We start from the raw sequence: 21894 nt of genomic DNA, 5'->3' as shown, positions 1-21894 counted from the left end.
CGATGAACATGAAGGCTTTTAGTCAGGCAAGTATAAAGTTTTATTTTTGTTTTATAGAAATTTTACAGTAAGTGATCATATCTAGTAAATGTTTGATTGCATCGTGAACTCATGGGCGTTTTGAAGGCATTCCCGCTCGATAAGCGGCGGATAGCTTGACGTTTTTTCTTGAAGAATTTTGGCTATGCTCTGAAGTATAGTAGTAAAGATAAAATCAGATGACGCTTTGAGGGTACCTCTCACAATATGAGCATCTCTCGATACGATCGGGCGCCACTCTTTTGGAAGACATTCATCTGTTATCGTTTCGGCTAAATTTTTATCAAGAAAGGAAGTCCAAACAATTATATGTGATGATTAAATCACCAATATCTTTCACAAAGTCAAAGGGAAGCAAGTTTCTCGTTAACTTACCTTTCGGTTTATCAGTAGAAATCTTCCGACTTCCCGGTGCACTCGACTGTGAAGAGGCTGAAGATAATGATTGAGCGGGGCTCTTTGCCACTGCTTTGGATTCTTTAACCATATCATCATGATCTGAGTCGATGTCGTCCTCCATGAGACCGTCATCAACCGGCTCTGTGGCAGGCTTTTCTGTTTCTAATTTCACTGGAGTCTCTTGAACTGAGAAAATATTTATCAAAGGATTTATCTTGTTCTCTCTTACTATCCATCACATATCCATCGATAAGCAGGTCTTTATCGTCACTGACGGAAGCAATATAAATAGCATTTTCAAACATTTCTCTCCTCCGGACTCCGTAACCATTACTTGCTTTAGCAAAACTGGCAGCATGGAGAATGAAATCACGTTTACTTTGGAATATTTCGCAGTTGAGCTTGACGAACTTTTTGGCGAAGTTTCGCAGCGTCTTTCCGAGTTGTTCGCGGTTATGAACTGTTTCTTTGAGAAGACGCAGGGTATGACGGAGGAGGCTTCAAGCGCATATTATCACATAATAAAGAATATATTTTATTACCTCATATTTGACTCGATCACGTCAATATCTTTCTTTCCCTTTTTCAACATCTCGTCGCCAAAGAAAAGTCTGAACATGCCGGGCATTCCTCCTTCCAAAATTCCAGCGAACATGACGATCTTTCGGAAGATGCCTTGCAAGTTTTCAGACGCATCTTGCCGGTCAAAAATGGCAACGACCTCACGCATGTGAATTGACTCAATTGACGATCGGAATGGAAGAAGTGTAGGGTTGTTTCCGATTTCACTTCCGATCCAGTCAATTAGTCGCATTTCAAGGTCAACTTCTTTGAAACGAATAATTACCTTGAAATTATTAGTTCAACGAGAAATAAAATAGATCCTACCCCTCCTTGAGAAAACGTAGCGACATCAGGGCCACTGATATCAGCGGCTGGGGACAACGGCGAATGGCTTCTTCTTGAGGAGTTTCTCGAAGAGTTTCTTGAAGAATTTCTCGTCGAAGAAGGCCTTATTTGAGCTGCTTCTAATAATGCGGCTTCACGTTCGTTGAAGGGCTGTCCGACTACGTCTACGCCATCTCTTGTTGTAATATTTTGTGGGTTCGTCAAGTTGTCGAAAGTCTGACTGAGGGCTTCTCCAATTACACGACCAACTTCTCCGTTTGTATCGGTGTTTTCGCACTCTATTTGAAATTAAAAAATAATATTCAACACCTTCGAAATTACCAATTACAATTGGGCTTCCAGTTTGAGCATTATTATTCACAGACGCAGTTATTTGCTCGATAATATCTGCTGAAAGACCTGTTGCCCTTCGAGTCGCATCTTCGGCACTCGAAGCATGGAAAGTTGCTTCTTCTCCACGGTTGTTTCGAACAGGCTCCATGGCCATGCTTGGTGGAACGATTCGAATGTGAATATTTGGTGTAACTTGTGCGTTGATTGTGATGTTCGCATTTATACCACCAAGTCGGTCGTCGCCTTCTTCACCATCAATCGCGCCAAGCCTATTCACCATTGAAATAACTTGCGCTTGAAGTGTAGCTTGTTGTCCATTAGTTTGGTTATTTGATGGACTAGATGATGAAGTAGTAGTCGAACTCGTCTCTTGTGTTGTTTGTGCCGTGCTAGCTGCCGATGGCAAGTGGTCACGTAGTTGATTCACTTGGTCTAGCATCTGTGTGTGCTGCTGGATGTGTCGGTCGAGTTGAGCGTTTAACTCCGCAGCTCTCGTCCTTATTTCAAATGATTATTATCAGATTCTCATACGTTGACTTACCCTGTTCCCGCTAGACGTTCTTGAATCGAAGCATTCGCATTTGCTAGAGCTCCTTGCAAGCCATTTTCAATTTGAGCACGGATATTTCCGAGAATATCATCTGAGTCTTGCCCATTTGCGTTAGCAGTGACGCTGACCGGAATGACTATTCCTGCTGAATTGCCTCCTGCGCCTCTCGCGCCTTGATTTCGGGACACACGAGTCTGTCGGTACTCAACAGTTCTAGGTGGCGGAGCGGACCAATTGATTCTTGCGCTAGACATACGCGACGCTGCTGTTCCAAGACGCATGAGTGCACTGGATGCATTACGAAAATCAGCTTCCAACGCTTCAAAATCAGAAGGCGTATCAGCTCTCAGCCCCAGAGCAAGAGATCTCAAACTTGCTGGCAGATTGTCCATTCCACGAGCCAAATCTTCCATGTTCGTGGCTAGTGCGTCCATATCGTTCATACTTCGATCTGTTGTGTCAGTTGTTATCGAACTTGTCTGGCGGTTGTCTAGACGCGATGCAGCTGCGACAAAAAGTGTCACAGCGCGGTGCATTTCCACGCGAGCTTGAGATGGAGCAGCAGCCTGTGCCTTATAAAAGTTTCCATAAAGTTGCAGATTCCTCAATGGAAATAAAAATCTTCCACTGTTGGGATTTCCCGCTCGAAGGGAAAACTATTCATGGAGACTGTTCCTGAGTACTGGTAGACGTATCATTAGACGGAGGAGCGTTAGAAACACAATGGACAACTGAGCCATCCTGAAGACCACACGAGGCAATGGCGGATCTATCACTGAGCTCTCGGCCTTGGAAAATTATCCTTTGGCGACTTGGCGGAGTTCCCGTTTTCTCTTGGAGATCTTCCTTCAGAGCTCCGATGCTAGAAGTGTTCATTATTTTCACCTCATGATCTTCGCCCGCAAGCATTTTGACTCGAATATTTATCCACCTCGGCTCTGTCATTTTACATGAATGCTGAATACGATGCGTGTTACGACAATTTTTATTGGAGCAAATTTATTGAACTAATATTTCAATCAGGAACTGTTTTCAAAAGTGGACATGAATCATGAATACGTTTGCGGTGATAAAAAACTGAAGAAGGAAATGTTTCTAGCGACTTGTTTACAAGTCGATGATCGTACGCAGAGCTCGGCCAGCATGCATATCTTCGAAAGCCTAAAGAAATAGTCAGGTATGGAACAAGTCTTACTAGAAGTAAGGATAAAGGATTCATACCTGGTTGATTTCTGTGAGCGGCATATGACCAGTGACAAATTCGTCAAGTTTCATGTCACCAGCGAGATATTCTTCCACAAGCTTGGGAACCGAATCACGGGATTTGTATCCCCCAAAGGCTGTACCTCTCCATACTCGACCGGTAACCAGCTGGAAAGGGCGCGTGCTTTGAATGATAAATTAATTTTAGGCAACAAGGCTTCAGCCTTAGATAAATGAAAAGGCGAAATAGAGCACGCGATCTTGATTTCCGATTTTTGTTCGAACGCAAGATGTGCGACGCTCTTATCCTTTTAAGGTATTTACCTGATTTCTTGGCCTGACGCAGCGACACCGATGATTACAGACTCTCCCCATCCTTTATGGCAAGCTTCCAGAGCAGCACGCATAGTGTGGACGTTTCCAATGCATTCAAAAGTGTAGTCCAAACCACCATCTGTCATGTCAACAAGAACGTTTTGAATTGGCTAAAAATAAGTTAACATTTTGTTCACATCTTATTATACATCTTAACGTCAAATTAATAGGCATGCATGTAAATTTATAAAGTCTGGAGTCAATCTTTAAAAGACTTGCCATTGGAGCGCTTGTGCGTCGATAAATAATGAGATTTCATATAATCATTATTATAAATACAGTTAGAATTTTGTGCCTTGTCATAGTCTTTCGGATTGACCACATCAGTACATCCAAATTGTTTCGCCACTTCGAATTTGCCTGGATTGATGTCCACGCCGATGATCCTCGATGCCTTCGCCTTCACTGCGCCCATGACAACTGCAAGACCAACAGCGCCAAGTCCCCAGACAGCTACAGTCGATCCTTCTTCTACCTTCGCTGTATTCAATACGGCGCCGTATCCAGTGGTGATTCCACAGCCAAGGAGGCATACTTTATCCTTAGAAACGCGAAATTTGAATTTTAAATAGTGATGTAATTTTACCTGAGGTGCCTGAGGATTGACGGCACAGACAGATACGCCGGCGACGACAGTATATTCAGAGAATGTCGAGCATCCCATGAAGTGGAATAATTCTTTATCGCCGCACTTGAATCGAGATGTTCCATCGGGCATTTTTCCTGGTTAAATCATTTTAATGAAGGAAAAAAACGGTGCTTTTACCTGCGCCTTGAGTAGCTCGGACCTTTTGACAGAGATTGGTCTTCGGATTCCTGCAAAATTTGCAGTCTCTACATTGTGCAGTGTAGAGAGGGATGACAACGTCGCCTGGTTTCACGTGATCGACGCCCTCGCCAACGGATTCGACGGTTCCGCAGCCTTCGTGACCGAGAATAACTGGGAAAAGACCTTCGGGATCGTGTCCGCCGAGTGTGTAAGCATCCGTGTGGCAGACTCCAGTGAAGTTGACCTTCATTCGGACCTCTCCGGCCTTTGGAGGATCGACTGTGATCGTTTCAACTTTGAGTGGCTCTTTTGGACCCCACGCAACGGCTGCCTTGCAAGTGATGACTTTACCTACAGTGCTCATTCTTAACAAATTTTGAAATAAATAAAATCGTCCGCTCTCTCGTTTCTTGGTATCCAAAAGGTAGGCGTCAACTGAGCTGTAAAATATACAGATACGTAGGCAAGTAAAAACAAATTGACCCCGACCGATTGCAGAGCAAACACAATCATTTACTATTGGTAAATAATGAAAATAAACACAAGGGCTATATTTTGACCCAATGCCAGAGAGGCACCTTCGATGATCCCGTGATCTTTCACAATCAAAGATGATCATCATCAATTTTCATTCAACAATTTTAGCGGGCAAAATCAGGTGATAACAACTGAAGGCAACGAAAATTAGATTTGAGCAAAGTTACATGAGGATAAATGGCAGTTGAAAAAAATGCTTGCACAAAATATGTTTCCTATAAGTTTACAAGGAAAAGCTGTTTTTGATGCGTACTTCATCGACGACTTTCTTGACGACTATTGGATCTTCTTGAACTTATCGAATCCTGAAATTGAAAAATTCAATTGCGAATCAAAATATTTCAATGACTGCAGAGATTCATTACTCCGCCACGCCCATCAACTAGTTACCTCTCTAGTTTTGCTAGGAAGTCGTTTGTCTGAAGGAAGATTGTTGAAAAATGGATGTTTGAGTGCTTCTGCGAGGTTTATTCTTCGTGACGGCTCATATTCGAGCATCTAAAAGCGTCATTACTAAAGGTTTAATTGAAGAATAAGGTTACCTGGGCAATTAGATCAAAAAATTTGACATGTTCGGGCTCGTCTCTTCGACGGCAGTATCGAATAAGCGGCTTGCAGTTTTCACGCACGTACTTTCCGTTGCTCGACTTTGAGTCCCAGTCGAGTTTTCCCCTGCGGAAATATTTCGTCTTCTTCGTTTTCTAAAGCGCCCATCTAATGTTTCGCTTTTAATGATTTGAGCGTACCTCAATCATATGATTCGGAATAGGGCCGAGAATTCTTTCCATCATGGCGAGATGTTCCAGATTGTCGTGCGTCTGGAACATCGTGATTCCCATATAAAACTCAAAAATAATGCACCCAATGCTCCAGACATCGCAGCTCTGCGCCCATCCTAGTTCCAATACTACCTCAGGAGCGCTAAACAAGTTTCTTTACACGACATCCGAAGCTAGAGCAAATTTACCGATAGTGTCGTGTTGAAACAACGGCGCTGTGATGTTCATGATCAAAGGTAGCTGAGCCCATGTCGATGACTCGTATGTCAGAATTCTTCAATCGTCTGTACTCACGTCGTTTTCGGTGGGAATACTCGACTACGCAAAACATTATCAAGTATGAAGTCAGAATGGAACAGTTAATCGGAGTCGGTGGAAGATGCGCTCTTCCGCTTGACTTACTTCACTTACCTTTATGAGAGGAATCAACGAGAAGAATATTTTCGGGCTTCAAGTCTGTATGAGTGAGTCTGTTGTCGTGCATGAATTTTACGGCCCAGCAAAGCTTGACATATATTATTGAAAAAGTCCTTTCGATTTTAGTCTTACTTGATAGGTCATATGCCTAACGTGCTCAAAACTGTAAGGCCTGTAATTGTTATTCTTCTGAAAATCAAAGGTGCTTTCTCCCAGTACAGGGAAGGCCAAACAAACGTGTCCACGATAGTTGAAGTGGTCGAAGAGACTGACACAGAGATATTTGCCCTTTGGATCTTTTCTTGTGAGCTTCTCAAGAACATTTATTTCTAACTTGGCCGCGTCCCGGTATCTTGAAAATGGAGTAAGAATCTTTCAAATGAGCCGCAGAAATAGAGTGTTGAAATAGGAGCTAGGTTAGTAGGAAACCTTTCGATATTTTTAATAATTTTCAGGGCGACAGTCTGGCCACGCTTTTTGTCGAAGCATTTTGCCACTTTCCCAAAAGTGCCTTCTCCGAGCGTTTTGTCGATCTGGTAGCGATCATTAATGACGTCGCCGCGTTTAAATTTTAAATGACCGTCTAGAGTGAAGAGTTGTAGTTGATTACTTTAGAACACAGCGAGATACTCCGCCAAGGAGTGATACGCATGACTCTTTTGGATGAGTATCTCGCGTGTCTAAGTAAAGAAGCGTTGCCAACTAACCTTGATCGACTTTGGTGGGAGCCTCAGAGCCGTGTCGTCGTCGTCGCCGGTGGGAGCGGGAACGGGATCGCTCGGAAAGGCACTCGGATCGATCGCGCTTCTCTCGCTTGAATCGCCTGAACAAGAACTTCCAAGTCAGTCAAACTTACAAAGCCTACCGTCCGCTGGAAGACCTTCTTCGCCTAGAAAACGATTCCATTGAATAGTCCCTTTTTATCGAGTCACGTTCTCGTTTGAGATCAAGCTCTCGTGAATCTGTCCGACTTCTCTAAGATAAAAATTTTATAATCTAACCGCTACGCAAGCAACTTACTCTTCTTTTCTTTCGCCGCGAGTGATACCCATCTTCTGAGCTCTGAGACCCATTTCGATCTGAGCTATACGATCTCCTTCGCATTCTTAATTCATAAACATTATTCGAATCATCTTTTGAGTTGTAGTTTTCAAATTTTCATTCTATAACGTTCGATATCTCATTCTTTCAGGGATTGGCTTCAGGGAACTGTCTCTTTCGTGTCTTTCTTGTGCTCTTCGGCGTCGCGGCTGGTGCTTTCTTTCTTCCTCTCTTCACTGGAGTCGCTTCGACAACAGGTTCATCCTTTGGTGGCTTGACTGGACTCTCTGGCACTTTGACGGGTTCTGGCTCGCCAGTTGGGAGCTTGATATCTGTGATGCCGACTTCTTTCAACGCTGCCAATAACGCATCGTCCTTTTTGTTTCGCTGTCTCGCCGCTCGTTCTAGAGACAAAACAGGTAAACAAGTTTACGATGATTCAAAAACTTACTCAACTGAGCTTCGGACTTTTCTCCATAGAGTCTCGCTCGATTGGCTCGGTGGCACAAGCCAGGCTGGAACTTCTTATTTGCTCCTTTCCACAAATGCTCGTGGATTTTCGTCTTGTCCATCACCTTGCAGACCAGGAGTCGCTCATGAAAGAGGTATTTGTCCATGGTCTTGGCGGCGATTCGTGCATTTTTGGCATCATCGTATTCCAAAAATGCGTAACCCTTGCTTTTCCCTGTCTAAACGAAATCAGTCGTGAATTTCAGAATTCGATCCTTACTTTTTTCGATCTGGAAAGTCTGAGTCGAATGATACGTCCGAATTGCTCAAAGTATTTTCTCAAGGAAGGCTCCGAGAATTGAGCTGGTAGATGGCCGACGTAGAGAACTCCTGGTTCGACCTTTTTCCTAAAACAAGTATTCTCATCGAACTCGAGAAACAGTTGATTACTGTTTATTGACGCCCGATTTTCGTAACTTCTTGACTTTCTTAGCATATTCTCCTTGATCCTCTGCGTTGAGAGCAAGAAGTTTCTAAATTAGACTTCATCTACTAAGATCAACGAGTTGAAAACAACCTTTTGTCTTTCAGACGATTTTTTCTCTGCTTTTGTAATCTGTGGTTGAGTGTCAACCTCCATTCTAAAAGCGATACAACTGAGACGGCTATATTTTGAGCTTTTCATTGAAATAATTTATTTGGTTGAAGTTGTAAGGTAATTTCAGGTTGTGTTTCAAGCATTGATACAGGTTTTCGACATGTTACTTTCTTAGGAAGATAGAAATGAGAATGGTTTCTTTTTAGTTGTCTTTGTTTACAAAGGCCTGCATTCCAGTAATTTCTCGGCCAAGGATCAGCGTGTGGATGTCGTGCGTGCCCTCGTACGTGTTAACTGCTTCCAAGTTGACCATGTGTCGCACAATATGATACTCGTCTTGAACACCGTTGCCGCCAAGCATATCTCGAGCTGTCCTGGAGATGTCGAGCGCGGTCTGACAGTTCTTTCTCTTCAGAATCGAAATTTCAGATGACGAGGCAGTACCAGCGTCCATTCGGCGGCCGAGGGTCAAGGCAGCTTCGAGGCCGTAAGCGATTTCGGAGAGCATATCGCCCATTTTGTACTGCATCAGCTGTTGTCGAGCAAGGGGCTTTCCGAATTGAATTCGCTGAAAATATGACAGGAAGGAAAAAGAGAGAATTTTACCTCAAGAGTGTAGTTTCTAGCAGCATGAAAGCAAGCTTCAGCAGCTCCCATTGCACCCCATCCGATTCCATATCGGGCATTATTCAAGCATCCAAATGGACCGCTCAATCCTTCGACATGTGGCAAACAGTTCTCTCCGGGGACCTTGACATTGTCCATGAAGATGGAGCCAGTCTCCGAAGCTCGGAGGGAGTACTTGCCAGGAATGGTTGGAGTTTCGATTCCTTCCCATTGTCGCTCTAGGATGAAACCTTTGATTTTCATGTCGTGAGCTTCGGATCGAGCCCAAACGACGAGTGTATCAGCGATTGGGCTGTTAGTGATCCAGGTCTTGCCACCGTTGAGAATGTAAGTATCCGTAGCCTTGTCGTACTTGGCAATAGTTTCCATGCCGTTGGGGTTCGAGCCGTGGTTCGGCTCCGTGAGACCGAAGCAACCGACTTTCGCGCCACTTGCCAGGTCGGGGACGTATTTTCGCTTTTGCTCTTCTGTTCCGTAGGCGCAGATGGGCCACATCACCAAGGAAGACTGGACAGAAAGGGCGGATCTGATGGTGTTAACGATTCGCTCTTGGATAGTTTATGGCTACCTGTAAGCAGAGTCGACTCGCTCAATCTCCCGAGCAAGAAGTCCATAAGTGACGTAGTTGACCTCAGCGCAGCCGTATTCTGCGGGACAAGTAGGGCCAAGAGCGCCAAGCTCGCCGAGTTCGTACATGATATCCCGATCGAAGTTGTTGTTTCTGTTGTCCTGGACGATTCGGGTCATGAGTTTCTCATCGCAATATCGCTTGAAGGAGTCGCGGAACATTTTTTCATCTTCGCTGAGCCGAGACTCTGAAGGAAAAGACAGTTTTAGCAAAGAAAAATAACGAATGAATTAACCTAAATCGAAGGGGTCTTCCCAGTTGAACTTTCCCCATTTTTTGCTGGCAGCCCTAGTACAGGTGGTCTGCGCTGATCTCTGTGCTATTCTAGCGAGAACCATAACCTTCTTCTCACTGTTTATTGAAATTTGGCTCCTTTCAAAAACTTCAAAAATCTAGAATAAAGTGATAACACACGCCCCTTTTAGTGATAAACTGACGAGGCCAATAACAATTCGTGTCACTTGTTGTCCAATGAGCGTGACGCAATTTCTCGTTCTCGAAAATTCAACAAAAACGGAAAAAAGAACGTTTTGGTCACATTGCCCGAGGCGTTATTTTCGTCAAAAGATGCTGCAATATTCAAAACGTCCATTTTCTCTATGAGTCATTCGTTTCTTGGTGGTGGAGGTGCTCGAACAACCTCGGGCGGGTTCACGAAAACACTGAAAAAAGGGAGGAACTGAAATTTTTGAAAAATGAGATGGTTATTGATTTTGAATTGGGTTTGTTTGGTGAGAAGCGCTTATAAACCGCCGGAGCAATGTTTTTTCTGCGTCAGCGATCAGGAGGAAGATTGTGTGCGCGGACAGGCTGCAATGAAATGGGACAAAATGGGATGCAGGTAAGGCGATTAGGCCGTTTAGTAGTTCCCAATTATTCTTGAGAAAACACTTTATTCTTAATGATAGTGATGAGCATTTCGACACAGAGTGCCGAACAATGGAAGGAATCCAGGTCACTCTCGGAAGCGAACCAGACAACAACGAAAAGATCATCGAAATATGCGGCAAGCGTCTCGGCCAATGCCAACCCCACTTTACCGTATGTTCCCATCTCATTTACTTTTTTTCATGAAACTGTTCAGTCAACGAATCACATTGAAATGAGAATGTGTTGTCTTGACTGCGACTTCACAAACAGTACAATGAAGTTCACGAAAGAAATCAACCCCGCTCAGGATCGAAGAAAAATGCGAGTCAAAGTCGTCCTCGGCATTTTTGCCGTGTTCTTCCTTTTAGGTAACATTTGCGTAAATGAATAACATGCGCAAAAAACAACTCGAGTCTCCTTACATAACGTGTCTATTTCTAGCATTTACTGGATACGCTGCTCATAAGAATTTCTTCATCAAAAGAAGAGAAGTCCGCCCGGTTACCGAAGCTGATTACTTCAAATAAAACTAAAAATCATTACTGTTACATAATCAAGCTCCTCCCTTTTGCCAAGTTACTGTATCTGCACCTTCTGTATGTATATTTATAAACATTCAACAGCTGATTTTTATCGAATATTTATTGAATTGTGAAGCAGTTCGACAGACAAAATCGTTTTCAAAAGAATCTCTTCGTTGTTTTCACAAAAACGTCAAACAGGCCGTAGGAATAAACAGATAAAGTGAACTTGGATAATTATCAAAACATAAAACAAATGTTGAACAGGATTGAATGAATAGGATTTATGGAAGAGATTGCGGGTAGTCAAACTACAGATATTCTATTCTTTTGCACTTGGAAACTTGGTCTAGTATCGACGCTTGGTGGTATGACTTTGCATCGACATGTTCAGCTGGGAAGTGGAGATTGGGCCTTGTTTGGAGACCCAGTCCTTCATTTGCTGCTTGTTTCGGTAGTGGTCCGACAGCTGGTTAGTGAAGATCGGGAGGACCTGAGAATTCTGTTGAAAAAGATTTCCAGGCACAGTAGGAGATGATAACTTCGGTTATTGATTTTTGAAATCAATGAAATTAAGATAGGATATTTATGTCGAAAACCTTTCTGAAAGTCCACTTCCTGTAACATGAAAAAGTCAAAGCGATCAAGCAATTACTTCTAAGTATCAAAATTTTTAATAAGTTCAAAATATAGTATATTTACCCTTCAATAAAATAGGATGCTAACTCTCGTTCTACGATTTCAATACATAAAGTCTAACCTCAACAGCATCAGCATTGCCAGACTTCAGATAAATGTAAGCATCAGTTCCGTATCCTTCGACTGACTGAAGCATCAGATCGCCTCCGAGATATCTGGCGTAGAGTCGCGACAGCGGAATACCGTAACCGTAACCAGCAAGTGGGGCGATGTTTTGTCCGTCTTCGGACTTTGGTGGCGGCGGCGCGGTACTGTACATGTAATGCGTCCATCGGCGGCACTCTTCCAAGCAAGCACCACCACCGAGATCAGAAATTTTGATGCAGACATTGTCTCTGCCCTTGGTCAAGAGAACCTTGACGGGAGGAATGTCAAAGGTACCGTGCTCCTCGACCATCGCTCGCATCGAGTTCTTGAAGAGCTCGAAGCAAATGTGGTGAAGATGCGAGGGAACGTAGCCCATTTCGATGTAGTTCCGGTCTGAAATTTCGATTAGAATTTCTGTTGACGAAACGAAAAATTTGGAATGAAATTTAATCATGAGGTGAATCGGGAATTAAAGATTTGTGCTTGGATCAAAATAGTTTAAAGTTTTATACCTTTTTCTAAATCTAAAAAGTATAGATTGAAAAGAGCTTTTAAAAATGTAGGACTTACCGTTGACAAGCTCGATTTCAACCTCCGGAGCACCGAGATAGTATTTCTCACAGAGGTGCTGGGCAGCGTGGGCAGCGTCTTCTACGACTTTTCTGATGTCACATTTTGCATCAAAAGCGCCGATCAACGCGTGCTGGGAGCGGTCTTGGACATGCGACCCGAACATTCCAACTTAATATCTCGATTATTTTCAAAGTAGAAAGGAGGGGCGAACCGTGTTGGTTGATGAGTACTCGGATGGCAATTCGAGACATGTAGAATCGATCGAGAAAGTATTGCATCTTCTCTTCATCGATGCTTCGGTTTCCAGTGTTTTGAACGCTAGCCTTGTACTCCATCACGGAATACGCAACCTGTTCAACCACGGACCTACACGAATGTTCTTAGAAAACTCGAGAAAAGAGCTGCTTTACCGATGTCGATTGACAATTCCGTGAAGCGAATTGAGAAAATCCTCTCGGACTTGCTCATCGTTAGCGTCTGATTTTTCAAAGATGAGGACTTCTCCCAGCGTTTCTTCATACATCTGCTTCACATTTTCAAAACTTGGGGTCGTCAAAAGTTCCTTGGGGAGGCGGTTCATTTCCTAGAGCCCGTTTTAATAATGAAGACGATTGAAGGATTTTTACCTTGATCATGTTAGCAAGGCGAGTTGGCAGTTCATAGCGTAGGTATTCGAAGGATTTTTGCTCGTTGTCAGAGGTAGCACCTTAGAATTTAATTGAAAAATTTTCAAATATTGGAATCCGCTATTTATCGGGTGATACATCCTTCAACCCGTGGTCAATAAATTTCAGTTAACGATTCGTTGCGTAACGATAATACTAGCCACACCCAGTTTATTTTCATCGTTATTACGGACTCATTAGACAATTCTGAGTGCGGTCAGATTCTGGTTTTCTAAATCGGCCCATTTTTACGAGCCATAAAAAGGTGAAAAGGGTGAACATACCGAAGTCCAGGAATTGTTGGACGGAAAGCGGACTGGGCGAGTATTTAGAATATTTGTCGACGTTCTTGGTCAGCAAGTCTCCCTTGGCCATCGCGGAGGCGAGACGAGCTTGAGCGCTCGACAGTTGACGAAGGGAGCTAGAATTTGTTAGTTACGGCATGTCTCTTGCTTTCTCTCTGCCTTACCATTTATTAGTTATAATATTGAGACGCATATCGAAAATTGTTTTAACAACTTGGGTCTGCTTTTCGACTCCAGTTTGTCGCCTGAAAACGCCGTTGTTATGAAGTTCTTCCTTTTTCGCGTTTTTTGTGTCGTCGAAAATCGACCACCCGTTCTCTTTTTGTCTGAACAAAAGATAACCGTTACTTTTTTGTCTATTCTATCTCTCTTTGAAATCAAAGAAATTTCCAAATTTGGGCGAGGTCGATCTGAGCAAAATGGAAAGTCAACCATGTGATTTAATATTTGGAGAGGCCTAAGGTCGGCAAAGATGAGTTTCGTTGTTTACCCGCATGCGGAAAAAGTGACTCAATCTGAAAGAAAATAGTAAAAGTGTATTCTGCAAATTTCCCTTTTTATAGCGATGAAAAAACACGAAAATCAACGAAATTATATGTCACAAAGGCTATTTTGAGTGCTAAATAGTTGAATGGTCGAAATATAAATACCTGGAAAATAAAATGAAAGTCTCTTTTTGAATTTGAAATGGACGCTATTGAAAAAAAAGAAAAATTCGTGATTTGCTTCTGATAAACTTTTAGGGGTCACAAAGAATTAATGTGATCGTTAAATCAGACTCGTTTCGGAAAATGCTGGGGCGGAATTATCACATGAAAAAGCTCTTATGATCCCAAGCCACAGCTCTCAAGACAACAGTTCTCTTTTGATTTCTCAAAATAGAAAATAAATAAGTTTTGGAAAGCGGGAAACAACTCCCTCCTTTTCACTGATTTACATCTGGACTCCAGATTCTGGAGATCTAAAATCGGCAGCCGCTGAAGACCGGCCCGAACCGCATTATTCTAGTGCTTCTCTTTCTCAGTTGAATTAATTTCGTCATTTCGAGCTCAAAAACACGAATGACGAAAAAACGAGGATCAACCCTATATTTCGTTGAACCTTTTGAATTGTCCGCCACTCCCACTGACTGGGCCAATTGAGTTCGCATGACGTAATCATTTTTTACTTGCATCATCAAAACAGCAATCCTGCATTATTTCTGCATTTATTTTCATTTTTCTAGAGGGTGAGAAATAAGGTGGGAAAGACTTTGCGTTTCTCAGCATCTAGAGAATCCGCGATTTCGCGTTTCTTTGACAGCTGACGAAAAGCACCTTCCGCGCCAGCCAATCAAAATTCGCGGAAAGAAGGAAAGTCGAGCGGACGTAAAGAAGGAAAATCCCCGCAGACGTCCGATTTGAAATCAACAAGAGAAAACAACCGTTTTGCAGTTTTTTTCTTTTCTAAGGCGAAAATGGTCAAGGCTGCACGATCAAAAAAGGATGGACCTCCGCTAGTAAAGGTCCCAGAGAATCCAGAGAACAAACCAACTTGCTGTTTCTGCAAGCAGCCCGGTTTGAGGTAAGGCTTTTTGATAAAATTCAGAGGTATCGTTCGCTTTCAGAGATGACGAGATACCGATGAATGTGGACACTTGGCAGGAAAAGAAAACACTGTCCATAGTGGCCAGAAATGACGAAGTAGCGAAGGAAAAGCTCGAGACTGATCCGAAGTTCGCTCGACCACATTATGCTCCGGTCGAGTTTCAGGCGTACTACGGCAACTGGTTCAAGGACGAGTTCTCCCAGTTGGATGACAAAGGTGAGCTTTATCCTTTCATTCCCTGTTTCAAAATCGCTTTCAGATATAAGCTGCCATGAGGCATGCTTATTATTTTCGCCGAATCTGTACATCCGAGATCCGGAAGACGACGAAAAAGCTCTTCCAAAAGATCTCCATCACCAGACAATTGGCGGGTCCGGTATCCTTCGCGAAGACGTCCTCAAAGAACTCGGTCGTGCGAGAATCCACAAGTGCTTCATCTGCAAAAAAGGAACTGCTAACGTCGGTTGCGCTCATAAGACCTGCCGTCTTACTGTAAGTTTTCTTAACTAAAGTTGAGATCAATTTATTTTCAGTACCATTACCCGTGTGCTCAAAAATTTGGGCTGGTAAGTGTGCTCGATAATCAGTCCAATTCATCGTACTGCTGGAGGCACGCGACGAGAAAATACAGATATCCGCATGCTCGTGGTCAGGGAAAATATTGCTTGGATGTCGAACTGAAGGTGAACAAAGAGAATGATTATGGTGAGCTACTTTTATCACTGAAACTGATTCTAATTCGCAACTTAGAGCTGCGACTTGACTACCACGCGCCGATGTACAAGCGATTATCGACGAACACTAAGAGCGGATTCCGAGAGCAAGATTTTTCTGAGAAGGGTTACGTCCTGCTCGTCGAAGATTTCATCAAGCAGAGAAAGGTGATCGAGACGGGCTTTGAAATCAAATGGAAGAATCTTCATGATCTGTCCAATATGACAGACGAGCAGAAGAAGATCAATGCACAAAAGAAAATGCTCGCACTCGACGATGAATTCCAGAGTTATTTCGCCATGAAGAAGCGAGACGAGCGACTCTTTACCTGCAACTGCTGCGGCGAGTATTTCAGCGATTTGAAGGATTTGGTCGTCGCCAAGTGCTGCAAATTCGCCAATTTCCATCGACACTGTCTCACCAAAGCTGGAGTGACCCAGGGTCTCTGCCACTTTCGATGCCCTCTATGTCAAGGTAAAGGCTTTACTAAAGCTCTTTCTAAAGAAAATAGTTTGATAACGTGAATTAAGAAACTCAGGACCAGCTATTCGTAAAGTCCTGCATCGCCCAAGGAGTGTGGATTCCCAACAGACTTCCTTTGTCCGAACTCGACATGGGATTCGACGACCAGTACGAAGGAAACAAGACCAAGTTGTGCAGCTTGTACAATAAGGACGAAAAAAAGAATAAATGCAAGTTGAAGAAAGACGAAGGCTTCGACGGAACTGAGGAAGAAGTCATCAACTGTGATGACTGTGGAAGCAACGGAGTGCACATCGCCTGCAATGAAGACTTACTCGCCACATTCAATGAAGAGAATCGACGACGACTTACTGATCCGAACTTCAACGCAAAGTATGATTATGTTTGCTCCGTCTGTGGCCCGGCAATCGAAAGTGATGGTGAAGATACGCTCGTGGAAGAACCGGAAGAGCAGGCGATGGAGCAGGATACAGTAAAAACGCCGACTAAGAAGCGAGATACCAGCATCCTGGACGAGCTGGAAGAAAGTAGCGACGAGGAAACTCCAATCATGGGAAAGAGCAACTCCGTCGAATCGACCACGCGCGAGATCAGATCAGTAAGAGTTCCAAATAAACCGGAAAATATTAAAATCTTCTAGGGCATCGGAGGCTTGCATATGATTCGAGAAGAGGATGTTCCCGCACCTGAGACCCCGACAAAAAGGAACAAACGAAAATTGAGTTCCACTTTTGAAGCTGGCACACCGACTAAGAGGACTAAAAACTGCAAGTCAAGATCGATTTCCAGCTTCTTTTCAAAGAAAAACTAGCAGACGATTCATCATTAGTTCACTCACACTCATGCCTTCACAATTAGTCGTATTCACACATCTGCCGCTAGTAGCGCTGCCTTATTATTAAAATAAACTCATTGATACTGAATATTCATGACTTTCTTTGTTGTAGAATGCACTTGTAAAAGGAAAGAATGACACAGAAAGGTGAAGATAACCCGGCGGGTCCTGTCGGGCCAGTTAGGCGAACTGATGTTCTCCCGGACCAGGTTTAGTTGGACAGTGAGTGTTATCTTTAATTCTGAGTAGGCTCAAACGAGACAAAGAAATTTCAATCCAGCTGATCGACTGTCGGAATCATCTACGTCCGAAAATGGTAATTGAAAAAGCTGCCTTTTGAAGCCGCAAATATTTTCCCACTTTCAATTTTGAAAGCATTTTTCAGCCGAGCGTGAGCCCATGTTATCGCGCAGAACTCATCAGTCTTCTAATGGTATTAATTCTTCATGTTTTTCATAATTTCACCAAGAAAAAATCATGATTCACGAAAAAAAATTCGCTATTTCAAAAAATCAAGACCTCCTTCCCAAAAGCATGCTCTAAATATTGCTCAAACAGAATAAGAAGCTCATTCTTTTAGAATCATCATCGGCTCAAGAAACGGAGCTCAAATATGGAGCTGAAGCGGTAATCAATTTGTTCATCCCGGTTACTGCATGTGAGAATCTTTTCTCTTGCTTCAAGCTGAAATATTTCTAGGCATGATCTTCGTCATCGCTTCGGTCCAATGCTTATCATCATACAGTGGTCAACAGAAACAGAGTGTGTCTTTTATTTACACGCCTTTTCACCCTGCTGATGATGATCCGTAAGTGGCAATGCCACTGTGGCATTTGTTCGATTTTGCCTGATTGCTTTTCTAGCGCTGGAACCATCATTTGGCAGACGGTTGCAAACTCACTGATCATGATTTCTGTTATCGCTGTGATGACTTTCGTTCTAGTCCTGCTATATAAATACGAGTGCAATATGATTCTAGGCGGGTGGTTAATCTTTTCAACCATGACTTTGATTTTCATGTTCGGCTACTTTGTAAGCTTCCGCAAAGTTATCTTACGCTCATTGTTTCTTCTAGTACCTTCAACAAATCCTGAAAGTCAACAACGCCGCCCTGGATTGGGTCACACTTGGAATAGTCATGTGGAACTTTGGAATCGTCGGCATCATCTGTATCCATTGGAAGGGCCCTCTATTCCTTCAACAGTGTTACCTGATAATTTCGGCTGCTTTGATGGCGTTGATCTTCATCAAAATGCTACCTAACTGGACAACATGGCTTATTTTAGCATTTTTGAGCATTTGGGATTTGATTGCCGTCCTTTGCCCTTATGGGCCGCTGAATATGCTTTTGCAATTGGCGAATGATCGAGAAGATGAGCTCTTCCCCGCTCTCATTTACAGGTGCTTAAATTTTACCTTTCTTCTTTGTACTTCTTTGGTACTTCTTTGCGAAAATAAAATTCTTTTAGTTCTGGCGCGGGAATGGCAGTACCGACAATCATGGTCACAACTCAAGCTGGCACCTTCTTAGCGCCGTTGCTTGGAATGGCCGAAAGCTCCGATCCATCGACTCAACAAGAAATCCAAGTGAGGCAACCAAGATCTCAGCGATCATCAGAGGTTTGTGTTCGCTTTCTTTCTTCCATAATTTTAACTTGATTTCAGCGAGCAAGAACAGATGAAAGAAGGGAAGGAGTCAAGCTTGGTCTCGGCGACTTCATATTCTACAGGTTTGTTGACGAAAATTACCCTATTCTTTATTTATTTAGTGTCCTTGTCGGAAAAGCCTCGCAGGTGCACGATTGGAACATCACCCTCGCATGCATTCTCTCCATTCTCGTCGGGCTGAGCACAACCCTCATCATTCTCGCCTTTTTCAAGAAGCCCTTGCCCGCCCTGCCAATATCTCTCACTTTAGGACTCATTTTCTATTTCTCGACGAATTACCTGATCGCTCCGTTCATGGACCTTTGTATTCTCAAACAGGTCTTTCTCTAAATTCAAGCTCCAATATTCTTACATGTTCCTGTGTTGTTTCAACTTTAATTTGCGTGTTAAATTACCTACTAAAAAAACAATTGTTTTTTCATTCAGCATTTGCTTTAGCATCTCTTCAATTCATTTCCATTCATTTTAAGTCAACCATTTTCCTTTTCCCCTGCCAATTTCTCGTTCAAAAATGTTCATTTTTGTTTTGTCGGATAAGATTTCATTGTATGTAATTAATAAATACGATTCATCAAAGTTTACGAACTTAATTTCATTTTCTCAGAATGATAAGAATAGAAAAGTTAGCCAAAATATCGCGTCGGACTAAAGTCTCCCTTTGGCCTCAGAACTCTTCACAAAATCTTTCTGACGCTCCAGTCAAGCAAACTTCTGAGCAAAAATTCGCGAATACGAAGCTCTCCCGAGACTACCCAAAACATGGCCGTCTTGGGGACATGAAAGCTGCAGTCACTCTTCGGCATAAGAGAGCGACTGATCTTCCCAAACGAGCCATTGTCACTGAATCCTCGCATGTGTTGAATCGGGATAAAGTGATTGACCCGAGATATCCTGCAAATGAGATGCCCTTGTGGAGAATCGAACAGACGGTGAATTCGGTTAATGACAGAACGCCGTTTGAAGTAGACCAACTCAATTTAGACGACAAATCGGTGGATTCAGTCGACGATTATAGATTCAAGGTTATTTTTCTCCCTTCTATAATCCTTTTCAACCTTTTTCTTTTCAGGATTTTGAATATATGCCTCCAGAATACATGCTCGGCCGGGACGATGAGCTCGGCTACTTGCCGAAAGAATTTGAGTGGCCTGAGGAGACAAAAAGCTATTTCAAAGACGAAGACAAAAAGAATAAAAAGTACCAGTGGGAATTTTACAAGCAAAATGAAGTCGAAGATGAGTACATGGGCGTTCGACGGGGCAAAACTCGGCATTTGCACGCAACTGGAGCGCCGATAGACACTCGTTACTTCGATCCAAATGTCTTGAGGCTTGGAGAAAAGTGGAAGCCAAAGGAGCTGTTTACAGAAGAAATCAGTAAAAAGATAAAAGAACAGGAGTTGAAAGAAAATTATATCCCTGGATACAAAGACAAACAAAACCTACAGCGGCAGGCATTTCCGGAACACCATCGCGACTACCAAGTTATCCCGTCGTTTTCCCTCCCGAAATTGAGTGAAAGAAAAAACCATCCCGAAGGAATCGCTACGTTTTCTGGGGCGCTGAATATAACGAAAACAAGAGTCACAGAGGAGAATAAAAAAGTGCTTGTTTCGGAAGAAATACAAGCTCGCGAAGAAAGATTGGTCGCTGGAGCAAAGAAAATTATTCAAAATGGGATTTTGCTGCAAATTGATGGGGGAGAGTATGGAGTGAATCCGCCGACGAATGTTTGGAATCCGTTGGACACGAAATATGGAAGCATTGACAAGACGAATATGTTTGGCTCTCACGCAGATGAGCGTTCTCTAGGTTGGGAAGCTTTATTATTTCAAAATTCAATCTTTCTTTTAGTGGAGGAAACGTGGCTTTGGGACGAACGACATGGCCTTGCAAAGCCCGAGCGCTATTCAAAGGCAATCGCCTCCAATCTAACCAAGCTCTTGAAAAGCATTAATTCTAAAAACGAAACAGCATCTTTGCCCGATGAGAAAGTCCATTTGATTTACCCCAAGCGAGTCAATGGCTCGATTTGTTACCTTGAAGGTTCGTCAAAGAAACCGACTGTATTCATCATGAAACGAACTTTTAGTCCACGATGAACTTGTTGCTTCAAATTTCTCAAGTGATCCTGTTCAAAACTCCGAGATCGCGAGTTCATCAAAAGACTCTAGCGATGAATTTGAAATCTACTCCCCAACTCAACTTATGGTGGAAAATCACTTTTACAATTTGAAGAAGATTACCGAGAAAAATCAACGGGAGAGCGAAGTGAAAAAGAATCTTTTGTCAAATGGCGAAACTTATTTAAATTCTATCGGTTCGAACCCTTTCTTACTAATGCAATATTGATCATGTTTTTGTAGTTATTTCTGATTTTTCTACTCCTTCGTTTGATACATCGGAGCACAACATCACCAGATTTGGAAAAGACCGCGAAAGGGCTAGAAAGTTTCTGCCGATTCTCAGGTATTCGCCATATATTTTTACGACTGTTAACTGCTGAATAAGGGATGAAATGACAGACGACGAGAGCAAGGGTCGACTGACAATGATCGTCCACGGACTTTTGCACGACCAGGCAGTTCGCGAATTCGGAGTCCAGGACAAACTGGACACTCCCTTATCCGCTTATGGCTACTGTCTTACCGATGGTAAAATTGCGCACGTGATCAAGTTCCAGCTCAATACGACAAATCTCGTTGACGATCACGACGTGTATAACCAAGTGGAATCTTTCGAAAAATTGGAACTCTTCGAAGACGCGAGTCATTTCTTGTGGGACGAGGCGGAGAGAATTAAATCGTTTAGTTCTGAAAATTTATTAAAACTTGCGACGCTGCTGAACTCTCATTAATAAATCAGATCAGTAATTTATCTAATCGAAAAGCTCCTGGATTAAGTGAAATCAAGGAGGTGAAAATGGAAACTTGTCAATTTTTAATATTGCAGGCAAAATATCCTATCGAATTTATAAAAGAAAAGACAGCTCGTATGAAGCCTCCAATCGGCAGCATCGACGAATTGATTTTCTTTAGCTCTCGTCTTTTTCATACAGAGAAAGCTTTTATCGTCCTTTTCAGAGTTCATTTTTGCCAATAAGATAGCGATAAATTATTGTTTGTCTTATAAACATCTTGAGGGAGCAATGACCGCAGAGCGTTTCTAATTTATTGAAAATGTGTCTTTTCAGAGGCAGAATGACTAGCCTGTTGAAGTGGCTTCCAATGGGCC

At 42.8% G+C, this 21894-nt stretch overlaps 9 protein-coding genes across 10 annotated transcripts; 4 read left to right on the top strand and 5 right to left on the bottom strand.

Annotated features, from left to right (window-relative positions):
* Window positions 1–28: 28 nt before the first annotated feature.
* On the bottom strand, window positions 29–2798 carry LOC145696846 (uncharacterized). Its single transcript, XM_081773945.1, has 8 exons — window positions 2222–2798; window positions 1669–2177; window positions 1327–1625; window positions 981–1285; window positions 668–936; window positions 415–624; window positions 237–311; window positions 29–189 (listed from the first exon to the last, which is right to left on the bottom strand). Exons 1-8 carry the CDS (start codon window positions 2764–2766, stop codon window positions 110–112), a joined length of 2292 nt encoding a protein of 763 aa, XP_081630071.1. The 5' UTR covers window positions 2767–2798; the 3' UTR covers window positions 29–109.
* A 405-nt stretch (window positions 2799–3203) lies between these two features.
* On the bottom strand, window positions 3204–5199 carry LOC145696853 (alcohol dehydrogenase class-3-like). Its single transcript, XM_081773954.1, has 6 exons — window positions 4575–5199; window positions 4395–4531; window positions 4104–4349; window positions 3758–3918; window positions 3452–3617; window positions 3204–3391 (listed from the first exon to the last, which is right to left on the bottom strand). The coding sequence occupies exons 1-6, from the start codon at window positions 5197–5199 to the stop codon at window positions 3338–3340; spliced, it is 1389 nt and encodes a 462-aa protein (XP_081630080.1). The 3' UTR covers window positions 3204–3337.
* On the bottom strand, window positions 4969–7417 carry LOC145696851 (dual specificity protein kinase CLK2-like). The gene is made up of 11 exons (XM_081773953.1): window positions 7331–7417; window positions 7176–7285; window positions 7018–7133; window positions 6740–6893; window positions 6443–6662; window positions 6305–6398; window positions 6082–6211; window positions 5861–6035; window positions 5657–5815; window positions 5505–5612; window positions 4969–5419 (listed from the first exon to the last, which is right to left on the bottom strand). The coding sequence occupies exons 1-11, from the start codon at window positions 7412–7414 to the stop codon at window positions 5369–5371; spliced, it is 1401 nt and encodes a 466-aa protein (XP_081630079.1). The 5' UTR covers window positions 7415–7417; the 3' UTR covers window positions 4969–5368.
* Window positions 7418–8251: 834 nt separating this feature from the next.
* On the bottom strand, window positions 8252–10087 carry LOC145696854 (putative glutaryl-CoA dehydrogenase, mitochondrial). Its single transcript, XM_081773955.1, has 5 exons — window positions 9890–10087; window positions 9595–9841; window positions 9006–9552; window positions 8379–8967; window positions 8252–8334 (listed from the first exon to the last, which is right to left on the bottom strand). The coding sequence occupies exons 1-4, from the start codon at window positions 9990–9992 to the stop codon at window positions 8602–8604; spliced, it is 1263 nt and encodes a 420-aa protein (XP_081630081.1). The 5' UTR covers window positions 9993–10087; the 3' UTR covers window positions 8252–8334; window positions 8379–8601.
* A 141-nt stretch (window positions 10088–10228) lies between these two features.
* Window positions 10229–11146, top strand: LOC145696857 (uncharacterized). Its single transcript, XM_081773959.1, has 4 exons — window positions 10229–10495; window positions 10563–10695; window positions 10739–10892; window positions 10966–11146. Exons 1-4 carry the CDS (start codon window positions 10350–10352, stop codon window positions 11049–11051), a joined length of 519 nt encoding a protein of 172 aa, XP_081630085.1. The 5' UTR covers window positions 10229–10349; the 3' UTR covers window positions 11052–11146.
* A 2-nt stretch (window positions 11147–11148) lies between these two features.
* Window positions 11149–13698, bottom strand: LOC145696855 (pyruvate dehydrogenase (acetyl-transferring) kinase isozyme 2, mitochondrial-like). Its single transcript, XM_081773956.1, has 8 exons — window positions 13539–13698; window positions 13354–13490; window positions 13031–13110; window positions 12815–12987; window positions 12616–12770; window positions 12402–12572; window positions 11806–12224; window positions 11149–11538 (listed from the first exon to the last, which is right to left on the bottom strand). The coding sequence occupies exons 1-8, from the start codon at window positions 13565–13567 to the stop codon at window positions 11395–11397; spliced, it is 1308 nt and encodes a 435-aa protein (XP_081630082.1). The 5' UTR covers window positions 13568–13698; the 3' UTR covers window positions 11149–11394.
* Window positions 13699–14613: 915 nt separating this feature from the next.
* LOC145696849 (uncharacterized) lies at window positions 14614–17073 on the top strand. The gene is made up of 7 exons (XM_081773950.1): window positions 14614–14937; window positions 14981–15177; window positions 15221–15453; window positions 15495–15666; window positions 15712–16149; window positions 16206–16756; window positions 16799–17073. Exons 1-7 carry the CDS (start codon window positions 14831–14833, stop codon window positions 16967–16969), a joined length of 1869 nt encoding a protein of 622 aa, XP_081630076.1. The 5' UTR covers window positions 14614–14830; the 3' UTR covers window positions 16970–17073.
* Window positions 17074–17103: 30 nt separating this feature from the next.
* LOC145699966 (presenilin-2-like) lies at window positions 17104–19237 on the top strand. 2 transcript variants are annotated; one of them, XM_081777233.1, is made up of 10 exons: window positions 17104–17202; window positions 17243–17309; window positions 17379–17426; window positions 17574–17651; window positions 17693–17801; window positions 17857–18025; window positions 18069–18394; window positions 18463–18613; window positions 18659–18723; window positions 18763–19237. In XM_081777233.1, the coding sequence occupies exons 1-10, from the start codon at window positions 17128–17130 to the stop codon at window positions 18989–18991; spliced, it is 1317 nt and encodes a 438-aa protein (XP_081633359.1). In that variant the 5' UTR covers window positions 17104–17127; the 3' UTR covers window positions 18992–19237. The 2 variants fall into 2 exon arrangements, with proteins under 2 accessions (XP_081633359.1, XP_081633360.1); XM_081777234.1 differs by lacking the exon at window positions 17379–17426.
* A 31-nt stretch (window positions 19238–19268) lies between these two features.
* On the top strand, window positions 19269–21530 carry LOC145699057 (uncharacterized). Its single transcript, XM_081776308.1, has 6 exons — window positions 19269–19683; window positions 19731–20472; window positions 20515–20706; window positions 20753–20980; window positions 21027–21129; window positions 21172–21530. The coding sequence occupies exons 1-6, from the start codon at window positions 19438–19440 to the stop codon at window positions 21515–21517; spliced, it is 1857 nt and encodes a 618-aa protein (XP_081632434.1). The 5' UTR covers window positions 19269–19437; the 3' UTR covers window positions 21518–21530.
* The last annotated feature ends 364 nt before the right edge of the window (window positions 21531–21894 follow it).

This window comes from Oikopleura dioica, chromosome 2 (genome assembly GCF_907165135.1).
Source record: "Oikopleura dioica chromosome 2, OKI2018_I68_1.0, whole genome shotgun sequence".
In the NCBI taxonomy this organism is placed as follows: domain Eukaryota; kingdom Metazoa; phylum Chordata; class Appendicularia; order Copelata; family Oikopleuridae; genus Oikopleura; species Oikopleura dioica.
Note: the sequence above shows the minus strand (reverse complement) of the source record. Positions and strands in the feature narration are given on the sequence as shown.

What these genes read in the sequence shown, in the direction of transcription:
- LOC145696846 (XM_081773945.1), bottom strand. Translation starts at nt 2,766, where the DNA reads ATGCACCGCGCTGTGACACTTTTTGTCGCAGCTGCATCGCGTCTAGAC. An exon ending in GTGATCGAGTCAAATATGAG is followed by an intron (nt 937 to 980) that starts GTAATAAAATAT and finishes ATGCGCTTGAAG; the next exon opens with CCTCCTCCGTCATACCCTGC. An exon ending in CGATGGATATGTGATGGATA is followed by an intron (nt 625 to 667) that starts GTAAGAGAGAAC and finishes ATATTTTCTCAG; the next exon opens with TTCAAGAGACTCCAGTGAAA.
- LOC145696853 (XM_081773954.1), bottom strand. Translation starts at nt 5,199, where the DNA reads ATGATGATCATCTTTGATTGTGAAAGATCACGGGATCATCGAAGGTGC. An exon ending in TCAATCCTCAGGCACCTCAG is followed by an intron (nt 4,350 to 4,394) that starts GTAAAATTACAT and finishes CGCGTTTCTAAG; the next exon opens with GATAAAGTATGCCTCCTTGG. An exon ending in CGCTCACAGAAATCAACCAG is followed by an intron (nt 3,392 to 3,451) that starts GTATGAATCCTT and finishes CTATTTCTTTAG; the next exon opens with GCTTTCGAAGATATGCATGC.
- LOC145699057 (XM_081776308.1), top strand. Translation starts at nt 19,438, where the DNA reads ATGAAAGCTGCAGTCACTCTTCGGCATAAGAGAGCGACTGATCTTCCC. An exon ending in CGCAGATGAGCGTTCTCTAG is followed by an intron (nt 20,473 to 20,514) that starts GTTGGGAAGCTT and finishes TCTTTCTTTTAG; the next exon opens with TGGAGGAAACGTGGCTTTGG. An exon ending in AAGTTTCTGCCGATTCTCAG is followed by an intron (nt 21,130 to 21,171) that starts GTATTCGCCATA and finishes CTGCTGAATAAG; the next exon opens with GGATGAAATGACAGACGACG.
- LOC145696857 (XM_081773959.1), top strand. Translation starts at nt 10,350, where the DNA reads ATGAGATGGTTATTGATTTTGAATTGGGTTTGTTTGGTGAGAAGCGCT. An exon ending in TGGGACAAAATGGGATGCAG is followed by an intron (nt 10,496 to 10,562) that starts GTAAGGCGATTA and finishes TCTTAATGATAG; the next exon opens with TGATGAGCATTTCGACACAG. An exon ending in AATGCCAACCCCACTTTACC is followed by an intron (nt 10,696 to 10,738) that starts GTATGTTCCCAT and finishes GAAACTGTTCAG; the next exon opens with TCAACGAATCACATTGAAAT.
- LOC145699966 (XM_081777233.1), top strand. Translation starts at nt 17,128, where the DNA reads ATGACACAGAAAGGTGAAGATAACCCGGCGGGTCCTGTCGGGCCAGTT. An exon ending in GTTCATCCCGGTTACTGCAT is followed by an intron (nt 17,652 to 17,692) that starts GTGAGAATCTTT and finishes AAATATTTCTAG; the next exon opens with GCATGATCTTCGTCATCGCT. An exon ending in TTCCCCGCTCTCATTTACAG is followed by an intron (nt 18,395 to 18,462) that starts GTGCTTAAATTT and finishes AAATTCTTTTAG; the next exon opens with TTCTGGCGCGGGAATGGCAG.
- LOC145696849 (XM_081773950.1), top strand. Translation starts at nt 14,831, where the DNA reads ATGGTCAAGGCTGCACGATCAAAAAAGGATGGACCTCCGCTAGTAAAG. An exon ending in TGCAAGCAGCCCGGTTTGAG is followed by an intron (nt 14,938 to 14,980) that starts GTAAGGCTTTTT and finishes GTTCGCTTTCAG; the next exon opens with AGATGACGAGATACCGATGA. An exon ending in CTCCCAGTTGGATGACAAAG is followed by an intron (nt 15,178 to 15,220) that starts GTGAGCTTTATC and finishes AATCGCTTTCAG; the next exon opens with ATATAAGCTGCCATGAGGCA.
- LOC145696854 (XM_081773955.1), bottom strand. Translation starts at nt 9,992, where the DNA reads ATGGTTCTCGCTAGAATAGCACAGAGATCAGCGCAGACCACCTGTACT. An exon ending in GGAAGACCCCTTCGATTTAG is followed by an intron (nt 9,842 to 9,889) that starts GTTAATTCATTC and finishes CTTTTCCTTCAG; the next exon opens with AGTCTCGGCTCAGCGAAGAT. An exon ending in CGAGTCGACTCTGCTTACAG is followed by an intron (nt 9,553 to 9,594) that starts GTAGCCATAAAC and finishes TAACACCATCAG; the next exon opens with ATCCGCCCTTTCTGTCCAGT.
- LOC145696851 (XM_081773953.1), bottom strand. Translation starts at nt 7,414, where the DNA reads ATGCGAAGGAGATCGTATAGCTCAGATCGAAATGGGTCTCAGAGCTCA. An exon ending in TTAGGCATATGACCTATCAA is followed by an intron (nt 6,399 to 6,442) that starts GTAAGACTAAAA and finishes ATATATGTCAAG; the next exon opens with CTTTGCTGGGCCGTAAAATT. An exon ending in TTCCGAATCATATGATTGAG is followed by an intron (nt 5,816 to 5,860) that starts GTACGCTCAAAT and finishes TGGGCGCTTTAG; the next exon opens with AAAACGAAGAAGACGAAATA.
- LOC145696855 (XM_081773956.1), bottom strand. Translation starts at nt 13,567, where the DNA reads ATGCGTCTCAATATTATAACTAATAAATG. An exon ending in AGTACTCATCAACCAACACG is followed by an intron (nt 12,573 to 12,615) that starts GTTCGCCCCTCC and finishes CGAGATATTAAG; the next exon opens with TTGGAATGTTCGGGTCGCAT. An exon ending in GCAATGCTGATGCTGTTGAG is followed by an intron (nt 11,539 to 11,805) that starts GTTAGACTTTAT and finishes CAGAATTCTCAG; the next exon opens with GTCCTCCCGATCTTCACTAA.